At 37.8% G+C, this 25,905-nt stretch overlaps 1 protein-coding gene across 1 annotated transcript in view; it reads right to left on the reverse strand.

The window, feature by feature from the left end:
* CCDC172 (coiled-coil domain containing 172) overlaps positions 1 to 25,905 on the reverse strand; it is a 70,986-nt gene that overhangs the window by 15,542 nt on the left and 29,539 nt on the right. The window contains exons 5-6 of the mRNA XM_062215192.1: positions 20,500 to 20,601; positions 20,054 to 20,156 (exon numbers count right to left, since the gene is read on the reverse strand). Of these exons, the coding sequence (XP_062071176.1) occupies positions 20,054 to 20,156; positions 20,500 to 20,601 (205 nt within the window). The remainder of the gene's footprint in view (positions 1 to 20,053; positions 20,157 to 20,499; positions 20,602 to 25,905) is intronic.

Here is a 25,905-nt window from a genome sequence, read left to right on the forward strand (position 1 = left end):
GAAGAGCCTGGCATGAGTCGGGCTTGGAGACCTGTGGGGGACAGCATACCTGCCAAATGAGAGGGAAAAAAGGCGGCATGTTTCTTTCTTCCTGACCACTCAAAACAGCATCCCATAAGTAGCTGAGAGAGGGTGGGCACCATTTTGGATATATGTAAAGCTGTACCACCTGGAGTCCATGCGCCAAGCAACCAGCCAACAGGACAGCCTGGAGTCTGGCTGGGAAAACTGAGAGGGGGCTGGGTATTCATGACTATGGGAGCCTTGTGTACTGGAATTGTTGGAAACACTATGACTGTGTCAGAGTGTGCAGGGCATGGCTGGGTCTTTGGGTAGTCACTGTGAGTGGTTCCACACACTCAGGGCCCCCTGATTCCCTCATGAGGGTAATTGCTACGGGATCTGTGATCACACCAAGAACTGCACAATCCTTCATGTGGTTCTTGTGGCAATGTGGAAGAATATTGCACCCACTGGGTCTACTGCCCAGGCATTGGTCTCCTTGGAGGAGAGAAGGTGATCAAGCCTCTCTGATTAAAAAAAAAGAAGTTTACCATTGCTTCTCGGCCTTTTGGCTAAGATCTAGTGTAAAAAGAGGTGTACCACACCCTACTTGGGTGTCAGCTTGGACACTACACTCACCCTGGAGCACTGAATAGAGCTCCCTGGCCAAACCTAGTACATGCCTCTGAGTAATCACTGAAAGAGCAGACATTCTACTAAACCACAGAGGCATAGTCCAAAGATAAAAGACATCACAGGGGAAAAAAAACTAACAAGTATCTCCACAAATGTATAAAAATAAGTGCAGAAATTCAAGAAAAAAAAAATAAGGAAGACAATATCATGCCCCCAAAGGAAGACAACAACACTTCAATACTAGAATGTGAAGAGATTGAAGAAATTACAGAAAAGGAATTCAAAAATTTGATCATAGGATTACTTAGATGTAATCAGAAGCAAATCCATGAATTGAAATCCATACATGACATGAATGAAAACTTTTCTCATGAAATTGAGATGTTAACGACAAATCAAAATGAAATATCAGAAATGAAAAATTCAAGAGATCAAATAAAAAACGTGGTAGAAAGCCTTAACAACAGACTTGGTGAGGCAGCAGAAAGTATATCAGAGTTAGAAGACAAATCTCTGCAAATTTTACAGTCAGACTAAAAAAAGAAGAAATTAGAAAACTAAAAAACAGTGCTGGAAATTTATGAGATATTATCAATGACCTAACATATGGGTCTTAGGAGTTCCTGAATGTATGGAAAGAAAGAATGGATTAGAAGGCCTTTTTAGTGAAATAATTACAGAAAACTTTCCTAATTTGGAGAAAGGGACATCCAAGTACAGGAAGCACACAGAACTCCTAACAGACAAGATCAGAAAAGATCTTCATGATACATTGTAGTCAAACTCTCCACAGTAAAACATAAAGAAAAGATTCTGAAATGCACACAAGAGTAACGCCAGATTACTTTCAGAGGATCTCCAATTGGACTCACAGCTGACTTATCATCAGAAATCCTACAGACTAGGAGAGAATGACAAGATATATTCCAAGTCCTAAGAGAAAAAAAAAAAAAACTGTCAACCTAGAATACTGTATCCGGCAAAGCTCTCATTTATGAATGAAGGTGAAATAAAGACCTTCCATTAAAAAAAATACCTCCATAACAAACAGAAATTGAAAGAATTTGTCACCACTCATCCAGCCTTACAAAAGATGCTTAAGGATGTGCTACACATGGAAACACAGAAACATGGTCACCACTATCAAAGAAGGTGAAGGCAGAAAATCTTCCAGTAAAAGTACAAAGGAAATCCAAGGTAAATAATGGGAATATATATGGAAAAACAGCAGGACTAAGTCATTACTTATTAATAGTCACCTTGAATGTAAATGACCTCAACTCCAGTTAAAAGACATAGATTGCTGAATGGATTAAAAAACAAAACCTATCTATTTGTTGCCTACAAGAAACACATCTCACCAACAAAGATGCACACAGACTGAAAGTGAAAGTATGGAAAAAGATTTTCCATGCTAACAGAAACCAAAAAGAGCTTGGGTAGCCATCCTAAGATAAGACAAAATAGACTTTAACATAAAAACTGTTAAAAGAGACAAAGAAAGACATTATTTAATTATTATGGGACCATTTTTACAGGAAGATGCAACTATAATAAACATATATGCACCTAATTACAGGGCACTTGGCTATTTAAAAGAAATGTTAATTGACTTACAGGGAGACATAGACTCCAATACAATAGTAATGGGGGACTTCAATATCCCACTTTCAGCAATGGACAGATCAACCAAAAAGAAAATAATCAGGGAAACAACAGTTAACTGACACTATAGACCAAATGGACCTAACAGATATCTACAGAACTTTTCATCCTACAGTTACAGAGTCACATTCTTCTTACTAATGCATGGAACTTTCTCTAGGAAAGACCACATGCTAGGCCATCAAGCAAATTTCGGAATATTCAAAAAAGTCAAAATCATACCAGGAATCTTCTCTGACCACAATGGAATGAAGCTGGTAATCCACAACTCAAGAATCTCTAGAACATATGCAAACACATGGAAAATGAACAGCATGATCTTGAATGAACAGTGGGATACAGAAGAAATTAAAAGAGAAATCAAAAAATTTCTGGAAACAAAAGAAGATGACAAAATAACATATCAATATTTTTGGGATACAGAAAAAGCAGTGTTAAGAGGAAAGTTTATGACAATTGGTGCCCACATCAAAAATTGGAAAGGAACCAAGTATATGAGCTATCAATACATCTCAAGATCTAGAAAAACAATAGCAATCCAAAACCAAAATTAGTAGGAGGAAATTATAATTAAAATTAGAGAATAAACAAAACTGAAAGCAAACACACACACACACACACACACAAAAGACTAGTGAAACAAAGAGCCGATCTTCTGAAAAAAATAAACAAAATTGACAAAGTGACACACCATTGGTCTAACTAACAACACCCCACCAAAAAAGTGAGAAGACACAAATTAACTAAAATAGAGATGAAAAAGGAAAGGTAACAACAGATACCACAAAAATAAAAAGAATCATCAAAAATTACTACAAAGAGCAATATGCCAACAAATCTGGAAATTTAGAAGAAATGGATAGATTTCTGGACACACACAACCTACCTAATTTGAGCCATAAAGACATAGAAAACCTAAACAGACTAATGAACAGGATGAAAATTTAATCAGTAATAAAGACCCTCCCAAAAAAGAAAAGCCCAGGACCAGATGGCTTCATTGTTGAATTCTACCTAATGTTTAAAGAAGAATTTACTTCAACTCTCCTCAAGCTATTCCAAACAGTTGAAAGGGAAGGAATCCTAACAAATTCCTTCTATGAAGCCAGTATCACCTAAATTCCTAGATCAGAAAAAGTTATAAGAGGAAGAAAACTAAAGACCAATTTCCCTGATGAACATAGATGTAAAAATCCTCAACAAAATACATAAAAAAATACATAAAAAATACACAAAACAACACATCAGAAAGATCATTCACCTGGAGAAAATGGGATTTATCCATGGTAGGCATAGATAGTTCAATGTTTGCAAATCAATCAATGTGATACATCACATTAACAAACTGACGAACAAAAAGCATATGATTATCTCAATAAATGCAGAGAAAGCATTTGATAAAATACAGCATCTTTTCATGATGAAAACTTTAAGCAAAGTTGGTATAGAAGGAACATTCCTGAATACAATCAATAAAATTTATGACAAATCCATGGGCAGCATCCTATTGATCCAGAACCAGGCAAGGATGCCCACCCCCATCATTGCTTTTAAATATAATCCTGGAAGTTTTAGCCAGAGCCATTAGGCAAGAGAAAGAAATCAAAGGAATACAAATTGGGAAGGAGGAAGTGAAACTATCCTTATCTGCACATGACATGATTCTATATATAGGGGATTCAAGAGACTCCACTGAGAGACTATTGGAATTCATAAAAGAGTTTAATAAATTGCAGGATATAAAATCAACACAGAAAAATCAATAGCCTTTGTGTCCATAGACAATGCCACCACTGAGAAAAAACTTCGAAGATCAAGCCTATTCACAATAGCTAAAAAAAAAAAATTAAATACCTTGCGATAAATTTAAGCAAAGACATCAAAGATCTCTATGATGAGAATTACAAAACATTAAAGAAACAAACAGAAGAAGACACCAAAAAATAGAAAAATCTTCCATGTTCTTGAAAGAATCAATTTCATCAAAATCTTCATACTACCAAAAGCAATTTACAGATTCAATGCAATAGAAATCAAAATACCAAGGACATTATTCTCAGATATAGAAAAAATGATGCTGAAAATTGTATGGAAACACATGAGACCCTGAATAGCTAAAGCAATATTACACAACAAAAACAAAGCTAGAGGCATCACAATACCAAATTTCAAGTTATACTACAGAGCAGTTATAATCAAAAGTCTGGTACTGATAAAAAAAAAAAGAAAAAAAAAATGGATCAACCAATGGAACAGAATAGAAACTCCAGAAATGAACCCACACATTTCAACCAACTTATCTTTGACAAAGTAGCTAAAATCAATCCCTGGAGCAAGGACAGTTTCTTCAACACATGGTGCTGGGAAAACTGGATTTCCACATGCAAGTATGAAGCAAGACCCCTCCCTTACATAAAAATCCACTCAAAATGGATTAAAGACTTAAATCTACAACCCAATACCATCAAATTATTAGAACACAAGGGGAAACCCTGGAAGACATTGGTATAGGCAGAGTTCTTGGAAAACACCACAGAGGCACCACTCATCAAAGCCAAAATTGACAAATAGGATTACATCAAATTGAGAAGCTTCTGCACTGCAAAAGAAACACTCAGCAAATTGGAAAGGCAACCAACAGAATGAGAGAAATAATTTGCAACTATGCAACTGATAAAGGACTAATAACCAGAATATATAAAGAGATCAACAAATTCCACAACAAAACAAACAATCCAGTTAAGAAATGGGCAAAGGACTTAAACAGGCACTTTTCAAAAGAGGAAATCTAAATGGCCAACAGACACATGAAAAAATGCTCAGGATCACTAGCTGTCAGGGAAATGTAAATCAAAATGACAATGAGGTTTCACCTCACCCCAGTTAGAATGGTTCTCATAGAGAAATCAACAAACAACAAATGCTGGTAAGGATGTGGAGGAAAAGGTACCCTGACCCATTGTTGGTGGGAATGTAAACTGGAAGACAGTATGGAAATACCTCCAAAATGGTCTTAGACCTAACATATGACCTATCCATCTCACTTTGAGATGTGATGACTTTGAATTGCCCTTGTCTTGACTGTTGAGAAACAAGTTTTTTTTTCCCATACTATTTATTAAACACTTTACTTAAAATAGAGTTAATCTTATGTGTTTAAAATTAATTGAAAATAGATCTTGATAAAAATAATAATGGGTATAGGAGAGGGAGGAGGAAGAAAGGTGGGAGTGTGGGTGGGAGGGCAGGTACAGTGGGAAGAATCACTATGTTCCTCAAGTTGTATTTAGGAATGCGTGAAGTTTATATACCTTAAATAACAGTTTTCTGGGGAAAAATAAGCACTATAATACATTTTGGGACATTATTTAGAAAATGAAATACAAGATAAGACATTAATTATACCTGAGGTAAGGAGGGGAATATATATAAAGGAGTTGCTATAGCTAATATATGTTATTGGTAATATTCTAATTAGTTCACAGATGTAAATTATCTTATTATAATTTAGAGATTTCTTATACTCTACATACTATTAGGGAATAAAAACATTATTTATAATAGGAATGAATGGGGAAAATAATGCCCTGAATATGTGAACCATTGTGTTATAAACTTTTAAGAATTTATAGATATAGGGCTCCAAGATGGTGGAATATGGAGGGAGCTCACTGATAGTCCAGGAAAAGACAATTTAATAAAAGTGGAGATACTATAGTCTCAGGGAAGACTTAGGGGAAAAACTGCAGATGAAACTCTTCTGGAATTAGAGGGACATGGTGGACCTACGTGGAGGGTACAGGTGCTCACAGCTTGGGAGTCCAGCTGCCGAGAGTCTCCACTCCAGCACTGGAAAGGGAGGTGAGGTGAAACCAAACAGCCTGAGACACTGGTGGAAAAGCGGCAGGAAGAGCCTAGAGGAAATGAGGCTTGAAGCCCCGTGGGGTAAAATATACCAGCCTAACTAGAGGAGAGAAAAAATAAATAAAAGGGACCGGTATGGACACAATTCTCTCTCTCCATTCACCTTACAAAGGCAAGTGACATAATAGAGCAGGCGCCATTTTGGACATATGTAACAGCTGTGCCAGCTCAGGGCTGCGCCCACCCTCAACCAACCAGAAAAACCTGACTCCGGTGGGGAGAAATAACAGGAGACTAACAGCTAGTGAATGTGTGGAGCTTATGAACCAGGGCTGTGAAAAAAAAAAAAAAACTGAGGGTGTGTGGTAGAACTCACAGTTGGCTGAGACATGAGTAGTCTTGGTGGGAATGCCACAAATTCAGGTGGCCTTGGCTACCTGGTGAGAGACATTGCAGGGGAATCTGAGCTTACACTGAGGACTGCACAGATCCTTTGTGTGGTCCTTGGGATAGAACAGACGAATATTATACCCACTGGGGCTAGCGCTCAGGCACTGATTGCCATCAAGGAGAAGAGCTCAGCTGAGAGGAACTAATTCACCCCTGAATAAAAAAAAATAAAAGAGAGAGATAGAGAAGATTTACCACACCAAACCTGGTGTGTCACCTTTGGCACACCCTTAACCCTGAAGAACTGAACAGAGCTCTCTGGCCACACCCACCATAAGCCCCTAGATATTCACCAAAAGCAGACAGTCCACTTAATCTAGAGTCATAGCATGATGAGAAAAGCCACCACAGCAAAAAAAAAAAAAAAAAGAAAAAGAAAGAAACCAAAGAACACCTCCACAATACCAAACAACAAACACAGAAACCCAGGAAACAAGAACAAGGAAGTCATTATGACGCCCCTAAATGAACATGACACTCCAATACAAGAGTATGAAGATGATGAGATAGAAGAAATGCAAGATACAAATTTCAAAAAATTTATGATAAGAACATTTAGAAGTTATCAAAAAAATGCATGAACTACAGAAATCCATAAAGAACAGGACAGAAAATCTCTCTAGTGAAAATGATATCTTAAGTAGCAATCAAAATGAAATGAGGAATTTAGTAGAACATGAAATTGAGATATTGAAGAGAACCAAAATGAAATGAAGAATTCAATAGAACAAATTAAAAACACATTTGAGAGCCGGTGCCGTGACTTAACAGGCTAATCCTCTGCCTTGTGGCGCCGGCACACCGGGTTCTAGTCCCAGTTGGGGTGCCGGATTCTATCCCGGTTGCCCCTCTTCCAGGCCAGCTCTCTGCTATGGCCCAAGTGCTTGGGCCCTGCACCCGCAAGGGAGACCAGGAGAAGCACCTGGCTCCTGGCTTCGGATCAGTGTGATGCGCCAGCCGCAGCAGCCATTGGAGGGTGAACCAACGGCAAAAAGGAAGAATTTTCTCTCTGTCCCTCTCTCACTATCCACTCTGCCTGTCAAAAAAAAAAAAAACACACACACATTTGAGAGCCTTAAAAACAGAATCAGTGAGGCAGAAGAGAGAATATTGGACTTAGAAGACAGAGCACAGGAAAGTATATAGTCAAACCAAAGAAAAGAAGAGGAAATTAGAAATCTAAAAAATATTGTTTGGAATCTATAGAATACTATTTAAAAAACCAACATTTGGATTCTAGGAGTTCCTGAAGGCATAGAGAGAGAGAGAAAGGATTAGAAGGCCTTTTTAGTGAGATACTAGCAGGAAAATTCCCAGGTTTGGAGAAGGAAAGAGACATCCAAGTAGAGGAAGCACATAGAACTCCCAATAAACATGACCAAAAGAGATCCTCACCACGACACATTGTAATCAAACTCACCACAGTGAAACATAAAGAAAAGATTCTAAAATATGCAAGAGAGAAACGTCAGATTACTCTCAAAGGATCTCCAATTAGACTCACAGCAGAATTCTCAGCAGAAACCCTACAGGCTAGGAGGGAATGGCGAGACATAGCCCAGGTACTGAGAGAGAAAAACTGCCAGCCCAGAATATTATATCCTGCAAAGCTCTCATTTGTGAATGAAGGTGAAATAAAGACCTTTCATAGCAAACAGAAATTGAAAGAATTTATCACCACTCGTCCAGCCCTGCAAAAAATGCTTAAAGATGTGTTACACACAGAAACACAGAAACATGGACATCAATATGAAAGAAGGTAAAGGAAGAAAATCTCTCAGTAAAAGATCACAGGAAATTCAAATATATATTAGAAATATCTTTGGAAAAATGGCAGGGCAAAGTCACTACTTATCAATAGTCACATTGAATGTAAATGGCCTCAATACTCCAATTAAAAGACACAGACTGGCTGAATGGATTAAAAAACAAAACCCATCTATTTGTTACTTACAAGAAACACATCTTTCCAACACAGATGCATGCAGACTGAAAGTGAAAGGTTGGAAAAAGATATTCCATGCCAACAGAAACCAAAAAAGAGCTGGTGTAGCCATCTTAATATCAGAAAAAATAAACTTTAACACTAAAACTATTAAGAGAGACAAAGAGGGGCACTATATAATGATTAAGGGATCAATTCAACAGAAAGATGTAACTTTTATAAATGTATAAGCACTTAATTACAAAAGATATGTTAAGGAACTTAAAGGGAGACTTAGACTCCAATACAATAGTATTGAGGGACTTCAGGACTCCACTTTCAGCACAGACACATCAACTAGACAGAATATCAACAAGGAAACAGCAGATTTAATCGACACTATAGCCCAAATGGATCTAACAGATATCTACATAACTTTTCATTCTACACTTAAAGAATACACATTCTTCTCAGAAGCACATGGAACCTACTCTATGACTGACCACATACTAGGCCATAAAGCAAGTCTTAGCAAATTCAAAAGAACTGAAATCATACCATGCATCTTATCAGACCAACATGGAATGAAGCTGGATATTAGCAACTCAGGAATCCCTAGAGCATATGCAAACACATGGAGACTGAACAACATGCTCCTGAATGAACACTGGGTCATAGAAGAAATCAAAAGAGAAATCAAAGACTTTCTGGAGGTAAATGAGGATAACAATACAACATATCAAAACTTATGGGATACAGCAAAAGCAGTGTTAAGAGTAAGGGTTATAGATTCAATGTGATACCAATAAAGATACCAAAGATATTCTTCTCAGATCTGGAAAAAATGATGCTGAAATTCATATGGAGGCACAGGAGATCTCGAATAGCTAAAGCAATCTTGTACAACAAAACAAAGCCGGAAGCACCACAATACCAGATTTCAGAACATACTACAGGGCAGTTATAATCAAAACAGCATGGCACTGGTACAGAAACAGATGGATAGACCAATGGAACAGAAAAGAAACACCAGAAATCAATCCAAACATCTACAGCCAACTTATATTTGATCAAGGATCTAAAACCAATTCCTGGAGCAAGGACAGTCTATTGAACAAATGGTGCTGGGAAAATTGGATTTCCACATGCAGAAGCATGAAGCAAGACCCCTACCTTACACCTTACACAAAAATTCACTCAACATGGATTAAAGATGTAAATCTACAACCCAACACCATCAAATTTTTAGAGAACATTGGAGAAATCCTGCAAGATATAGGCACATACAGAAGATGGCCCAAGTCTTTGGCCCCTTCATCCACATGGGAGACCCAGAAGAAACTCCTGGCTCCTGGCTTCAGATCAGTGCAGCTCTGGCCCTTGTGGCCATCTGGGGAGTGAACCAATGGATGGAACACCTCTCTCTGTCTCTCCTCTCTCTGTAACTCTGTCTTTCATATAAATTAAATCAATCTTTAAAATAACTCTTATAATCTATATTTTTAAAGAGTAGGTAGAAGGTCAAATCGAGAATTACAATGTACCATGTCTGGTACAACGTACCAAGGACACAGCTATTAAAATGTAAGTAAGGCTTCATTTTAATATATTTATGATTTCAAATAGAATGATACATATCTTTCTTCCCACTATACCATCAATACTTGCTCATCTCCTTTTTCAATTCAAATGGACTGCAGACTCTTTATGATCTCCCATGCCCATCAGAATTGGGTGGTGATCACTATCTTTTTCAGATACCTAATAATAAGAATGAGAGACTTCCAAAATTAAGGAGGGCATTGAGAGCGAATTATAGAAAGTATTTCTCTATTCAGCATATAATCAAGCTGTAGAATTTAGATCTGCACTTAAAGAAAAGATTGCTGTTGCTAGCTTTAAAACAGGCTAGATTATAATGGTATGAATATTAATACATTTGCAGCTAGCCAAAGCAATATAATGGTAAGCACATCTCATGCTTCAATGCATAGACTGATTACTTACAAGAGTCAAGAAGGACTTCCCTCACCCACTGCACAATAACTAAGGTCAGTCTGAACAGGTTATTGTCACCTTTCTCTGAATTATCAAATAATGATCAGAATGGGTCAATATTGCTAGTTTGGCATAACATATGTTCCTTGTATTTTAATGATTTTCTGTACCACTCCAAAATTTTTTCAGTTGTTTCTCAGAGACATAGAAAAGTCTAAAATAACAGTAGAAATAATAGTACCCTCCTTAGCTATAGGATTACACACAAATACTATTTAGTACCAAACTCAAATGCTATAAAATGTAGGATATTTCATTTCATTATGTAATTTCCATATAATAATGATTACACACTTTGGCCTCTTAGTTTGTTCTCTTGGTTAATGCTACCATACCCTTTTCCTCCAGTAAACTACATGTGCCAATTAATAACATTTAAGATAAATATGTAGCATTCCAAGTGGCCACACCACAGTTATCTTATTCTTTTATGGTAGGGCATTTTAGTTGTTCATTTTTTTTTATCAAAAATAACATTACTATGAACATCTTTGTGAATCAAGGTTCTTCTATACTTAGAATTGCTTTCCTTGGGCTAAAGTTCGTAAGTGGAATTACTGGGACAAACTGCATTAACATTTCAAAGATGCTTGTAATAATTTATATCTGTTAAATTATACTCCAGATATGTATCAGTAATATCTGAGCTATCTTTGTACCACACCTTTGTCAATTTGGATTATAGTCATTTAAAAATATTTTCAAAATCTGATATTAAAATTGTGGTAGTGGTTTTAGTCTGTCTTTCACTGATGAGCAGTATAACTAAATTACCTTGTTTTATTCATCTTAGTAACACAACAACTGGCATAGTGTTTGCTACAAAGTAAGTGTTTAATATGAGGCTACTTGATAAACTTCATAGACAAATGGAAATAAGATAAGTTTAGGGGGGCTGTTGCTGTGATGAAATAAGCTAAGCCTCCACCTGCCATGCTGACATCCCATATGGGCACCGGTTTGAGTCCCAGCTGCTCCACTTCCAATACAGCTCTCTGCTATGGCCTGGGAAATCAGTAGAAGATGGCCCAAGTGCTTGGGCCCCTGAACCCACATGGGAAACCCAGAAGAAGCTCCTGGCTCCTGGCCTCTGATCAGTCCAGCCCTGGCCATTGTGGCTATTTGGGGAGTGAACCAGTGGTGGAAGACCCTTCTCTCTCCCTCTCCCTCTCCCTGTCTGTAACTCTACCTCTAAAATAAATAAAATCTTTTTAAAAAAGGTAAGTTTAGGGGCCAGTGCTACAGCTAGTAGGTTAAGCCTCTGCCAGCAGTGCTGGCATCCCATATGGATACCAGTTGGAGTCTTTGCTGATCCACTTCTGATCCAGCTCCCTGCTAATGGCCTGAGAAAGCAAGGGAAGATGGTCCAAGTGCTTGAGCTCCTGCACTCATGTGGGAGATCTGGAAGAAGCTCCTGGCTCCTGGCTTCAGATTGTCCCAGCTCCAGCCATTGTGGCCATTTGGGGAAAGAACCAGCAATCAAAGCTCTCTCTCTCTCTCTCTGACTTTCAAATAAATAAATAAATCTTTAAAAATAGATTTAACATACAAAATTAAGGTTCCATGTATTTTTTTTTTTTTTTTTGACAGGCAGAGTGGACAGTGAGAGAGAGACAGAGAGAAAGGTCTTCCTTTTGCCGTTGGTTCACCCTCCAATGGCCACCGTGGCCGGCGCGCTGCGGCTGGCGCACTGCACTGATCCGATGGCAGGAGCCAGGTGCTTATCCTGGTCTCCCATGGGGTGCAGGGCCCAAGGACTTGGGCCATCCTCCACTGCACTCTCTGGCCACAGCAGAGAGCTGGCCTGGAAGAGGGGCAACCGAGGTTCCATGTATTAAAAAATCATCAATATGGAACGGTAAACTGAGAGAAAATTAATACTTACTATAAAAAGGGATAACTGTTCAATTAATAATCAACTAATTTTCCATTCATGCATTTGTCCAACAAACACATCTGAAAGCACTCCATACAATTCATGGAAAATGCATCATATTAAGAAACTATGTATGGATTTCAACATTTTTGGCACCAAATTAATCTTTTAAAGATTTATTTATTTGTTTGAGGGGCAGAGTTCAGACAGATATGAGTGCAGGGGCCCAAGGACTCGGCCTATCCTCTGCTGCTTTCCCAGGCACATCAGCAGAGAGTAGAATGGAAGTGGGGCAGCCGGGGCTCAAAGAGCTTGCCTATATGTTATGCCCGCGTTGCAGGCAGAGGCTTACCACACTATGCCACAATGCTGGCCCCCAGTTAAATCTACTAATCTTGTCCTTTTTGGTTTCCTTAGTCAAACCAATGACTTAATAAGTAGTCCTTTCTAATTTCTACTAGTTTTGAATGGCTTGACATTCTTTAACATTATTTATATTAATTCATGTGAAAATTATTTAATTTCTATTTAATCACAAAATTACTTTTTCTTATACAGGGGACCCTCTTTCATAAATAATCTATTTCTGAAAGTGGGTTTACAGGTTCTAGTCCCGGTCGGGGCACTGGATTCTGTCCCAGTTGCCCCTCTTCCAGGCAAGCTCTCTGCTATGGCCTGGGAGTGCAGTGGAGGATGGCTCAAGTCGTTGGGCCCTGCACCCCATGGGAGACCAGGAGAAGCACCTGGCTCCTGGCTTTGGATCAGCACGGTGTGCCAGCCACAGCGTGCCGGCTGCGGCGGCCATTGGAGGGTGAACCAATGGCAAAGGAAGACCTTTCTCTCTGTCTCTCTCTCTCACTGTCCACTCTGCCTGTCAAAAAGAAAAAAAGAAGAGAAAGTGGGTTTAAAAGCTGAATGTGTGGGGGCCGGCGCCGTGGCTCACTTGGTTGGTCCTCCACCTGCAGCGCCAGCATCCCATATGGTTGCGGGTTCTAGTCCCGGCTGCCCCCCTTCCAGTCCAGTTCTCTGCTGTGGCTCGGGAGGGTAGTGGAGGATGGCCCGAGTGCTTGGAACCCTGCACCCACATGGGAGACCAGGAGGAGGCACCTGGCTCCTGGCTTCGAATCATTGAAAAAAAAGAAAAAGAAAAAAAAAGCTGAATGTGTGAAAGCAGATTTTTCAGTTTCCTAATTATGCTGTCCCTCACCCCAGCCCACCAGAAGGCAGCTAAGAACCTTCAGAGATGTGTAGGTCTGAACTAGAGGGATCAGCTAAGAGGATGCTGGAAGAGGAAAGGGTCCTCACAGTGTTCTGTTATTCCACACTGTGTGTTGGTTGCATCAGGCATCTTCTTTTACCACATATTTTCTGCCATCTTCAATATCCCCCCTTCACCACCAAATTGGTTTGTTTATAAAGGTAAATATATGAAAATGAAAAAAATATATTTTGATATTAAAGATACCAATGAATTTAGAAAACAGTTGCTGCTATATATCATTTATATAATAAACAAAATTATTTTAAAATTTAGGGGGAATGGGTATATTTATATCAGAATATAACTTTAAAAATAATCAATTAAATCTACCATCAAAATGTCCCCTCTGTTTACTTAGAAGCTTAATAACTATAGCATGTGCCAAGAATTACAAAACAGAGGATCTCTATTAGCTCGAAGGCTACATAATCAATGCTGTAAAGACACTTTTGTTAGTGAATAAATGATGAGGCTTTACCAGCAAAGATGCGAAGTCAACAGAAATATTTCACAAAATATACAGCTAAGAATGATCCTGGAATTCAATGATGACTTTCATAGTTTGTAAATGTTTTTAAAAGAGAGGGGATATGGGTTGGGTGCAGATAAATAACTATTTGACTAGCATTTTACAGATACCTTAGAGCTGAGATTTTGTTAAACTTGTCTGGAATTAGATTCTGTTGAAAAAGAGTAAAATAATAGTTTGCAAAGCAAACTGCAGACCAGTTATTTGACTCTCTGATCCCTTTTTACTAAAAACACACAGACACACACACCTGCTCATGGGCACACTTAGACGTGGAGAATAAGTATAATCTGATAGGATATATGCCAAACTTTTAATAATGGTCACACTTCAAACATCAGAACAAGCTGATGAGAGGGGAGACTTCGACTTTACATCTTTGTGGTATTTGAATTTTTTATTCAATCAATGTAACTCACTCTCATAATTTAAATATACACATATACAAGTATACACATATACACAAATATATATATTTGGTAAAACAAAAACATGTACACATGTAAACGTATATTTATCTGTATAGTATCTCATAGAGAGGTTAAAAATGCTTTAAAACCATAATATATTCATGCTTTCTTATAAATTAAGGACCATAAATCAGACCCCTATGACCAATTTAACTGCAGGACTTCTTCACTGAAAAGGCACCAAGGCTATTTTATGATGTCCCATAAATCCATTTAGAGTCCCTGAGTAGCAGATGTAGATTAAACTTTTCTACAGTCTCCATTGCAAACATGCACTTCAAAAACCACACAATCTTTCATGTGTTAGAAAGAAAATCTCCTGCTATTGACTTTGCAGATTTGTTTCTGAAACAGGCATTCCTGTTGCATTAAACAAGTACAAATATTAGTTATTCCAGAGATGAGTTTTAGGGGAAGAAAAAAAAAACTGTTTTAAATTGCTGGCTATGTTACTGTGTGGAATAAATAAAAAATTATTATAAAGAACTATATTTTGGTAACCCTGGTATTGGGCAAAAATAAAAAATAAAAGGTTTGTGCTATCTAAAGGGGTTCAAGATACAACAACATTGTTTTCTGTCTGAAATATGCCCACTTCAAAAATAAGGGAGGTTGGGGAAAGCATTGTGGCGCAGCAAGCTAAATCACTACCTGCAAGGCCAGCATCCCACACGGGTGCCAGCTCAAGTTCCGGCTGCTCCATTGCAGATCCAGCTCCCTGCTAATGTACCTGAGAAAGCAGCAAAAGATGGTCCAATTACTTGGGCCTCTGCACCCAGATGGGAGACCTGGATGAATCTCCTGGTTCCTGTCTTCAGCCCTGGCTGTTGCAGCCATTGGTGAAGTGAACCAGTAGATGGAAAATATCTCTGTTTTTCTCTGTAGGTGTGAACCCCTTTCTCTGTAATTCTGACTTTCAAATAGATAAAATAAATATTAAAAAAAAAAGAGGAGGCAGAAACAACAGATTTGTTACAGACACAGCAAACTGGATAGTGTAGCTTGTATCTGCAGGTTTTCTGATCTTGAACCCCAGATTTAGGCTAATTTAACTCACATCATGAAAGGTAGCACTGGGCTCACACATGCTTCTCTCATGGAATGCTGCCACTATAAAATTTTAGGGATGGAGGAACAGAACAGAATTCATACTCCCAGAGGCAGGCAGATCTCCAAAAAGACAAGAAAAGGGTGGGATGGCTCCAAATTACCCACTTCAGCCTTCCAAACTCACAGATTAAGTAATTTCTCCACAGGTTAGGGGGTGGGGGGTGGGGGCTGGAGGAGGCCATGAGGGTTAAACCAAGAATTATTAAGGTTAGACTAAAAATTATTAGGGCTAGGACTGTGGCATAGTGGGCTAAGCCCCCGCCTGCAGCACCGGAATTCCATATGGGCGCCAGTTCATGTCCCAGCTGCTCCTCTTCCGATCCAGCTCTCTGCCTTGGCCTGGGAAAGCAGTAGAAGATGACCCAAGTGCTTGTGCCCCTGCACCCACGTGAGAGACCCAGAAGAAGCTCCTGGCTTTGGATCAGCTCAGCTCTGGCCACTGCAGCCATCTAGGGAGTGAACCAGTGGATGGAAGACCTTTCTCTCTGTTCCTCCTGCTCTCTGTCTGTAACTCTACATCTCAAATAAATAAATAAAAAATTTTTAAAAGATTATTTTTTCCACATTGAAGAAAAAAAATCAGGAGTGAAAAGAATTTCATTCCAAAGTGAAGCTATCATAATGGTCTGATACATCATCTTTGAAAATAGCTGAGAAATATTTATCGTTTTTATCATAAAAATTCAATTACAAGTAGGCTTAACAACTGGAGCATACACACATTGAAAATCATATGCCCTTGACTGCACTAGATACAGAGACTCAAAGAAAGACAACAAGAAGTGAAGGGAGTTCCCAGTCTAGTGAGACAGGCTGGTTACATAGCTATCATAGAGCATGATTCATGATGCAACCGAACTGTAACACGTTCTCTGTGAGCACAGAAAATCAATCAGGAGAGGCATGGTAATAATTTATTACATTTCGGTCGGAGCTGTGGCTTAGCGGGTAAAGCTGCTGCCTGCAGTGCCAGCATCTCATATGGGCACTGGTTTGAGTCCCAGCTGCTCTACTTACAATCCAGCTCTCTGCTATGACCTGGGAAAGCAGTAGAAGATGGCCCAAGTCCTTAGGCCCATGTACCCACGTGGGAGACTGGAAAGAAGCTTCTGGCTCCTGGCTTCAGATCAGTTCAGCTCTGGCCGTTGCGACCAACTGGGGAGTGAACCAGCGGATGAAAGACCTCTCTCTCTTTGCCTCTCCTCTCTCTGTGTAACTCTGCCCTTCAAATAAATAAATAAATCTTTAAAAAATAATAATTTATTACATTTATTTATACTTGTGTTTATTCAACACCTACTGTATACCAAGCTCTGTACCAAATTATAAATATACAATGATGAACAAGATAGACAACATCCTTCTTACAGAGCACTTTGTAGAGATAGGTATTAACAAAATAAGCATGTAACTATATAGTTACAAATGGAATATGTGCTATTAAGGAAAATAATAAATATTACATAATTTAGATCACAGGGAAAGGGGAGACTTCTCTGAGAAAATACTTCAGCTAAGGCTTAAAGATGGGGTATGTCCCGCTAGGTTGGAGATAGGTAAACAGATAATTCAGAGTGAGGGAAGTCCTGTACAAAGGTATTTAGGTAAAATAAAACTTGGTTAATTGGAGGAACAGAGTAAGAAGGGAACCATGGTTTAAGACAACATCAGGAAGCTGTCCAGAGGCCTTCGAACAGTTATGTAGTCTACATTGAAAACTTCAGGTTCTTCTATGTTTAGCAAAGCCACGACTTTATCAAGGAAGATAACACAATTCACTTTACAATGTATTGGATGATGAGAGAGAAGAAATGAGACTGTTACTGAGGTCCAGGTGAAAGAGCATGGTGGCTAGAACCTGACAGAAGCAATGGACATAAAGAAGTACAAAGATCCAAGAAATATTTTGGCGATAGAAGCAACAAATCGTAGTGATGAACTGGGAGTAGAGCAATAATGATGGGATTTGTGATATAAATGTCTGTTATAGATAAGACATGCAATACCCAGAAAAAATGACTGGAGTGCTGGTCCTTGAAGATAAGCTGAGTTTTGGCTGAAGGAGATCAAAGAGACAAGGACACAAGAATGTGAAGAGCTCAGTACTATCTGCTGTATTCAGATATGGTGGTCTTGGAAATATTTGTTGTGGATAAAGGGGACTACTGCACTGTTTTTCCTATACATACCCGCCTGTGATAAAGTCTAATTCATAAATTAGGCATAGTAGGAATTTATCAACTGTTAATAACAAAATAGAACAATTATAACCATAAACTGTAATAAAGTCATGTGAACCTGGTCTCACTCTCTAGGAAGAGTCAAGAAAAATATGAACATTTTGGCTCTGGCTGACCACGGGTAACGGGAACTGCAGAAAGCATAGCCTTAGCTAAGCGGGTCCTACTGTAGAAACCGCAAGCTCACAGAGATGAATGATGCCAAGGCTTCTTTTGTAATTGTGTTACACCTGGTTAAAGTTCAATGAGTAGAATTATGATATCCTCAAAAATAAAACTGGTTCTTCCCAAGGAGAAATTTTGTCATGCCCCTACCCCTGTCCCTGGAGACATCTGGCAATGTCTGGAGATATTTCTGGTTGTCACAACTTAGGGGTGGAGGTGCTACTGTCATCTGGTGGGTAGAAGCTAAGGATGCTACTAAACATCTTACAGTGCAGAGGTCAGCCCCTCACAATAAAGAAAAATCTGGCCTAAAATGTCAACAGTACCAAATTTTAAGAATCCTGCTATAAAAATAATATCCACTGCAGTACAAGTTAAACTTGAAAATTAAGAAAAATGAAACTAATTTAGAATTCACTATAAATTTAAATACATACATTTTAAAAGACTATTATATTCCAAATTTTAAAAATAAAACAACTTAATTTTTGGCCTTTATGATGAAGTCGAATAAAAGTTATATCATTTCTTGCCATCCTTAGCTTCTCGTTATCACACTAATTATAAGGTTGATGATATTCTTCCCTAAAATATTTACACTCAATAATTTCGCTCTTCACACTAAGGAAAAACCTTTATGAAACATAAGAACAGAGAAAGTGCACATATTAAAAGAGTGGGAGCTGATAAATATTGACATTTCATTTAATTAAACTGCTAAAATGCAAACTAAGTACACAACTGATGGTTCTTTCCATGCAAATTTCCAGTGTCACCCTTGGCGAAGGAAAAAGCATACCTCAATAAACTTTGTGTGCTTTACTTAACTCAGACCTGATTGATAAACTCACAAAACTTAGAGTTCCCACTGGAATCCTTTATGGTATAGCATAATGATACCAATGGACATTACCATTTTAAAAAGTGTAAAAAAAAAAAATCAATGAACGATTATTATTGAAACTCATTGTAATTCACACACATCATCCAAGAGATTGATATTTTATGCTTATAAAACCTAACATAAAATTAAATTGAAAATTTTGCCTGACAATCTACGAAAATTTTGGGCTAAGGTAATACACTGCTAATATGCAGCATTTGTTCAGCTCTGGTGGACATATTTACTATATGATTTATAGGAAAGAAGGCTTCATTTGCTTCTTCACAGATTTGATAATGATATTCTTTTTCTTATACTCATGCCTAGAAAGTATAAGAACTTCTTTAAAAGGAAGGAACGAATATAATACTAAATTACTGATACATAAGTCAAATTTAAAAACTTGCAGTCTTTTCTTGTTACATTTATCACTATGTAATTTCAAACAGCAGTTACTATTTCGTTATTCAAATGCATATAAAGCAGTTAAATATTCCATACAGAAAATACATTTGCATTCTTTAGGAATAAAATCATAATAACAAATTATGAATAAAATATTAGAGTGTGAGTTTTTCCTGGGAATCTAAAAATATTAAAAATAATTTCAATCACCCCCCTCCAATTAGGAATGACACAAAGCAGAGTTGTCTTGTCTATTGGGATTTGATTAACACTGAGTTCTTGAAATACAAGACAAGACAAAATTGATTTCACCATTATCAACTCAATGCATTGTGATCTTCAGTTTCTAGCCAGTGAAGTGTTTGCTTGTAAGCATGTTTCAGAGTAAAGGAAATCATGTCTTCATTTGGAACTTTTTAAAAAATATATCTGTGTTACTATTTTTATTCTGCCACCTACTTAACTTGAAAAAATTACCAGATTTTATACCAACATATAATAATAAGAAACTTACCTCAGGCATTCAGCATCATTTTGAGGCTTTTCATTGATTTTTATCTTTTCTGCCTCTAGGTATTTAGTAGTATGGATGGCTTCATTCTCTTCATCTTCAAAACCTAAACAATTAAGAAAATTCTTAGAAAATTACACAAATATTTATTCACTCAGAACAACACTCTAATTTTTTGTGCTTCTATGTAAAATGTACATACTAATGATTTCTCTTTTCTACTTTAATATAGCAATTAAAGACATAAAACACTCTAAAAATTTCTGATATTAAGAATACCAGCTCAAAAAAATATCAGCTCTAACACTGTTTCTGTGTGTTTTATCTATTCCTTTCTTATATCAATAGTAATATGACATCCCATTGGGTTAACACATTTTGAAAAAATATGATCCTATCATGTGTATATAACTATATCAGTAAAATAAACTAATTCATGAAAGCAAAACCTTTAAGTTTTTTCTGAAGAGTAAATAATTCTTCAATCAATTCCCTCTTTTGTTTCTGAAGTTCATTTAACTGGCCACTATCACGTTCCATTGACTTCATTTCTAGAAACAAATTCGATAGCATAAAAATATATGAATAAATTTAATGAAAGAGGTGAAAGATTTGTACACTAAAAACTCTAAGACATTGATGAAATCAAAGAAGACAAAAACATATGAAAAGATATCCCTTGTTCATGGGTTGGAAGATTTAATATGCTAAAATGCCTATACTACCCAAACCAATACACAGATTCATCTCAATGCCCATCAAAATTCCAATGGCTTTCTTCACAGAAATAAGGGGGAAAAAACCTAAAAACCTAGAAACAAAGAAGACAGTATTGTAAGTATTTTTTCTTTGCCTTAAATATGTTAGCAATCATTACCCTTTTCTCATGTAGTAAAAATTTAAGCAGTATATGGTCAATTTTAAGCCCCATTGGCTTCCATTGATCACCTAGGAACTGATATTAATAAACTGCCCAGAACTTGTTACTCACCAACTAGATACAAAAAGGAAAGTTAATTGAGGTTAGTCTACCAAAAGAGAATTCAAAACATGCTATCACTAAAATAAATAAATAAATAAATTTCCCAATGAGATAAGAAAATTCTATTCTTTAAAACCATAGCACATTTTAAATGGCATTGCATGGTTCTCATTACATGGCTCTAAGCTTTCACAAATTGATAATACTGTTTCTTCAGCCGAAATTGTCCTTTCTCCCTTTATTTCCACAATTAACTCTAATCTGTTCTTTAAGATTCATCTCCTATTTTTTAAAATATTTTTTGTCTTCAACCACAACTTCTGGAACTTCAATGCGTAATAATTTGCCAGAGGTCTCTGATTTCTTTAAAGAAATCTATTTATTTATGCATTTACTTGAGAGGCAGAGAGGCAGAAAGAGAGAGAATGCTCCCATCTGTTGGTTCACTTTCCGAATTCCTGCAGTGGCTAGGACAGGGCTGGTTGAAGCCCACAGTCACAACTCAATCCAAGTCCTCCATGTAGGTGGTAGGAATCCAACTGCTTGAGCTATCCCTGCTGCCTCTCAGGGTCTCCGTTAGCAGAAAACGGGAGTCAGGAGGTGGGGCAGGTTATCAAACACACATACTCCAACATAGGATGCAGACATCTTTGCTGGTATTTTAACTGCTAGGTTAAATGGTCAACCCTGAGGAGATTTTAGTTTCTTTGAAGTCTTTTATATCCTTCAGTATTAATTTTTAATGCTGTCTTTAATGGTTACTGATATTTTCTTCGCTGTGTTTATCTGCTATTAATCTCTTCCCCACTGCACCACAATATCTGCCCTGCCCATTTTTCAATTGGGTAATTACTGCTGTTGTAGGTGAATTCTTTTAGTTCTCAAGTTCTCATTTATTCTGGATATTGATCCACTCTGGATAAAGAATTTACAACAATTTCCTATTTTTTTTAAATATTCATTTTATTTATTTGAAAGACAGAGTTATAGAGAGAGATAGAGACAGAGTGATGGGTCTTCCATCTGCTGGTTCACTCCCCAGATGGCCACAAAGACTGGATCTGCGCTGATCCAAAGCCCAGAGCCAGGAGCTTCCTCCAGGTCTCCCTCTTGGGTGCAGGGGCCCAAGGACCCGGGCCATCCTCCACTGCCATCCCAGGCCATAGCAGAGAGCTGGACCAGAAGAGGAACAGCAGGGACTAGAACCAGTGCCCACATGGGATGCCGGCGCCTCAGGCCAGGACGTTAACCCACTGCACCACAGTGTTGGCCCAGCCTTTCTAGCCATAATGCCTTTTCCTCCCTCGCTTATTATAATGGCTAGGACATTCAGAACCATAACAAACAGAAGTAATAAGAATGGGCTTCCCTACTTTAGTACCAATCTTTGTGGGAGAGTATTTAATATTTCACCATTATGAATGATGATATTCAGTGTATCACAAGTAAGTACAATGTTAACTAAAGGTTTTTCACATAGGGTCATTATCAGACTGAAGAAATTTCCTTCTGTTTCTAGTTTACTGAGATTTTTTGGTCAATTTTGATTTATTTTTGTTTTAACTAAAAGAGAGAGATGGATGCACACAGAGACACACAGAGGTAGTACATCTGCTGGTTCACTCTCCAAATGCCGCAACAGCTGTGGCTTCGCTAGGATGAAGCCAGGGACTCAGTCAGGATCTCCCACATGGGTGCCAGTGACCCAAATACTTGTTCCCATCACCAGCTGCCTGCTGGGGTATGCATTAACAGGAAACTGAAACTGAAGCAGAGCCAGGACTTGAACTCAAGCACTCCAGTATGGGATGTACGCATCCCATGCAGTGTCTTAACTTCTGGACCAAAGCCCACATCTGAGAGTTTTAGTCATATATGGGTGTTAGATTTTTTAAAATACTTTTCCTACATTTATTTAAATAGAAATGTATTTTACTCTGTATGTTTAAATGTCAAACCAATCTTTAAATGTTAAATGAACTTTGTATTCCTGAACTGAAATCTACTTGGTCATTATATATATTATCATTTTAGAATTTTTGTTGAATTTTATCTGCTAACATATCATTAGGGTTTTTATGTATATATTCATAAGGGATGTATGTCTGTAGTTTTCTCAGAATGTCTATCTGGTTTTAGATCAAGGTAATTCTGGTCTCATAAAATGAGGAGGGTTCTCATTGTAGTCAGGCTTCTCCAGGGAAGCCAAACTAACTACATGTATCTCTGTAGTATAAAAGTACACATACAGATTTATTATAAGGAATGGGCTCAAGCAAATATGGAGACTGCCACTTCTCAAGATCTGCAGCTGACGAGCTAGAGGCCCAGGAGAGCTGACACTGGAGCTCCGATCTGAGTGTGAAGGCCTGGGAATCAGGAAGGCCAATGGTGTAAATTCAGTCCAAAAGCCAGCAGGCTTAAGATCCAAAAAGAGCCAGTTTCAGTTTTATCCTACACCAGAAAAAGACCAATGTCTTAGCAAAAGTAATCAGACCAGAGGAGCTGTCTCCTGTTCACAGAAGGGTCAGCCTTTATGTTCTATTCAAAACATCAACTGATTAAGCCCCACCCTAGGGAGCTTTACTCAGTCTACTGATTCAAATGTTAATTTCATTTAAAAACTCCCTCACAGACACACCTAGAAAAATACCTGAACAAGTACTGAGGACCTCATGTGTCACTGAGGTTATTACATAACATTAACTGTAACAGTTGTGTTGACTGATTTTTAGAATATACTTGGCCGGCGCCACGGCTGACTAGGCTAATCCTCCGCCTTGCGGCGCCGGCAAGTTCTGGTCCCAGTCGGGGCACCGATCCTGTCCCGGTTGCCCCTCTTCCAGGCCAGCTCTCTGCTGTGGCCAGGGAGTGCAGTGGAGGATGGCCCAAGTCCTTGGGCCCTGCACCCCATGGGAGACCAGGATGGGCACCTGGCTCCTGCCATCGGATCGGCGCGGTGCGCCGGCCGCAGCGCGCCTACCGCGGTGGCCATTGGAGGGTGAACCAACGGCAAAAGGAACACCTTTCTCTCTGTCTCTCTCTCTCACTGTCCACTCTGCCTGTCAAAAAAAAAAAAAAAAGAATATACTAGTGATGTTCTCTGCATAATTTTTTGAGGGAATATGTTTAGCTATGAACTCAATTTTTAAATAAATATGAGGATATCTTTTTCTTTTTGTCTGAACTTTCAATAGCTTGGTATTTCAAGGAATTTATCCATTCTATCAAGGCTGTTAAATTTGTGAACACAAAGTAGTTCAACAGTATCTTGTTATCTTCGTAATGTCTTTAGGGATTAGTAACTATAATCTCTTTCAATGGTGGTATAAGTGATTTACATTTCTTTTTTTCTTGAACCTTATAGTTAGGAATCTATTAATTCCATTGATTGCTTAAACCAAGTTTTGGCTTTATATATTTTTTCTATTTTTTTTTCATTTTCATATTCATTTTAATTTTTAAATTTAATTCTCTGTTTAGATTTACTTGCTCTTGTTATTCTAGCTTCATCATGCAAAATGTCTTATCAATGATCTTAGAGTTTTCTTTTTTACTAGTATAAGCATTTAAAACTACCCATGAACATCAAAGCACTGTTTTAACTATATCCTACAAACTGATATGCTGATTTTTACACTATCTCTCAGTTACAAATATTTTCTAAATTTTCTATTTCACTTCTGATCCATGAATTATTTATAACTGTGTTGCTTAACTTCCAAATATTTAGGGTTTTGTTAGAAATTTATTACTGAATTTCAATTTATTCCCCTTCTGGTTAGAGAACCACTACGTATGAGTTTAAATTTATTGTGAATTGACATTTCTTCATTACAAATTTCCCATTTATCAGTGCTAATAGTATTTATTTTTAAACTCAGTTGTATCTGGAATTAACATAGCCCCTTTAGCCTTTCTGTGGTTACTGTTTACTTGGTATATCTTTTTTCATCCATTTTTTTCAACATTTTTGTAACTTTTTTTTAAGATTTATTTATTTATTTGAAGGGCAAAGTTACAGAGAGGCAGAGGCAGAGAGAGAGAGAGAGAGAGAGTCTCTTCCATCTGCTGGTTCACTCCCCAGATGGCTGCAACTGCTAGAGCTGCACCAATCTGAAGCCAGGAGTCAGGAGCTTCTTCTGAGTCTCTCATGCAGGTGCAGAGGCCCAAGGGCCAACTTCCACTGCTCTCCCAGGCCATAGCAGAGAGCTGGACTGGAAGTGGAGCAGTGGGACTCGAACTGGCGCTCATATGGGATGCCGGCACTGCAGGCGGCAGTTTTACCCACTATACCTCAGCACCGGCCCCTCAACATTGTAACTTTAAGTCTCTTTAGACTCTCTTCTTGAAGGTATACATTTGAGTCATTCTGGTGATCTCTGCCTTAAATTATGATTAACTCAATAACAATTAATTAAATTATTGATATAGGTGGATTCAGGGCTACTATTTTATTACCTGTTTCTATCTTTTCTCTGTGACTTTTGTTCCTCTATTCCCCTTTTTCTACTTTCATTCAGATCATATAAATATTTTTAAGATTACTCTTCAATTTATATATTGTTATTTTTGCTATGCATCTTTATACTTTTATTTCTTAATGGTTGCTTCAGAAATTAGAATAAACATTTATGGTAGCTTTTCTACAAGATATCTTCCCCCCATGAGTCTTACCAGTAAGAAATGACTTGAGATCCATAGCATTCTTAGGAAATCATGATCTAAAACACCTAGGACCTTTTACAAAGACTTCAGAAAAATACAAAGTCTGAGAGAGCCATTAAGTCAAACTACAGGTCTTAATAAACTTAGGGATACTGACTCAGCAGTTTCAACAGAAGCCCAAAGAAGAAAAATCTTATGAGAGTAC

The sequence above is a fragment of the Lepus europaeus genome, chromosome 17 (assembly GCF_033115175.1).
Source record: "Lepus europaeus isolate LE1 chromosome 17, mLepTim1.pri, whole genome shotgun sequence".
NCBI classification, from domain to species: domain Eukaryota; kingdom Metazoa; phylum Chordata; class Mammalia; order Lagomorpha; family Leporidae; genus Lepus; species Lepus europaeus.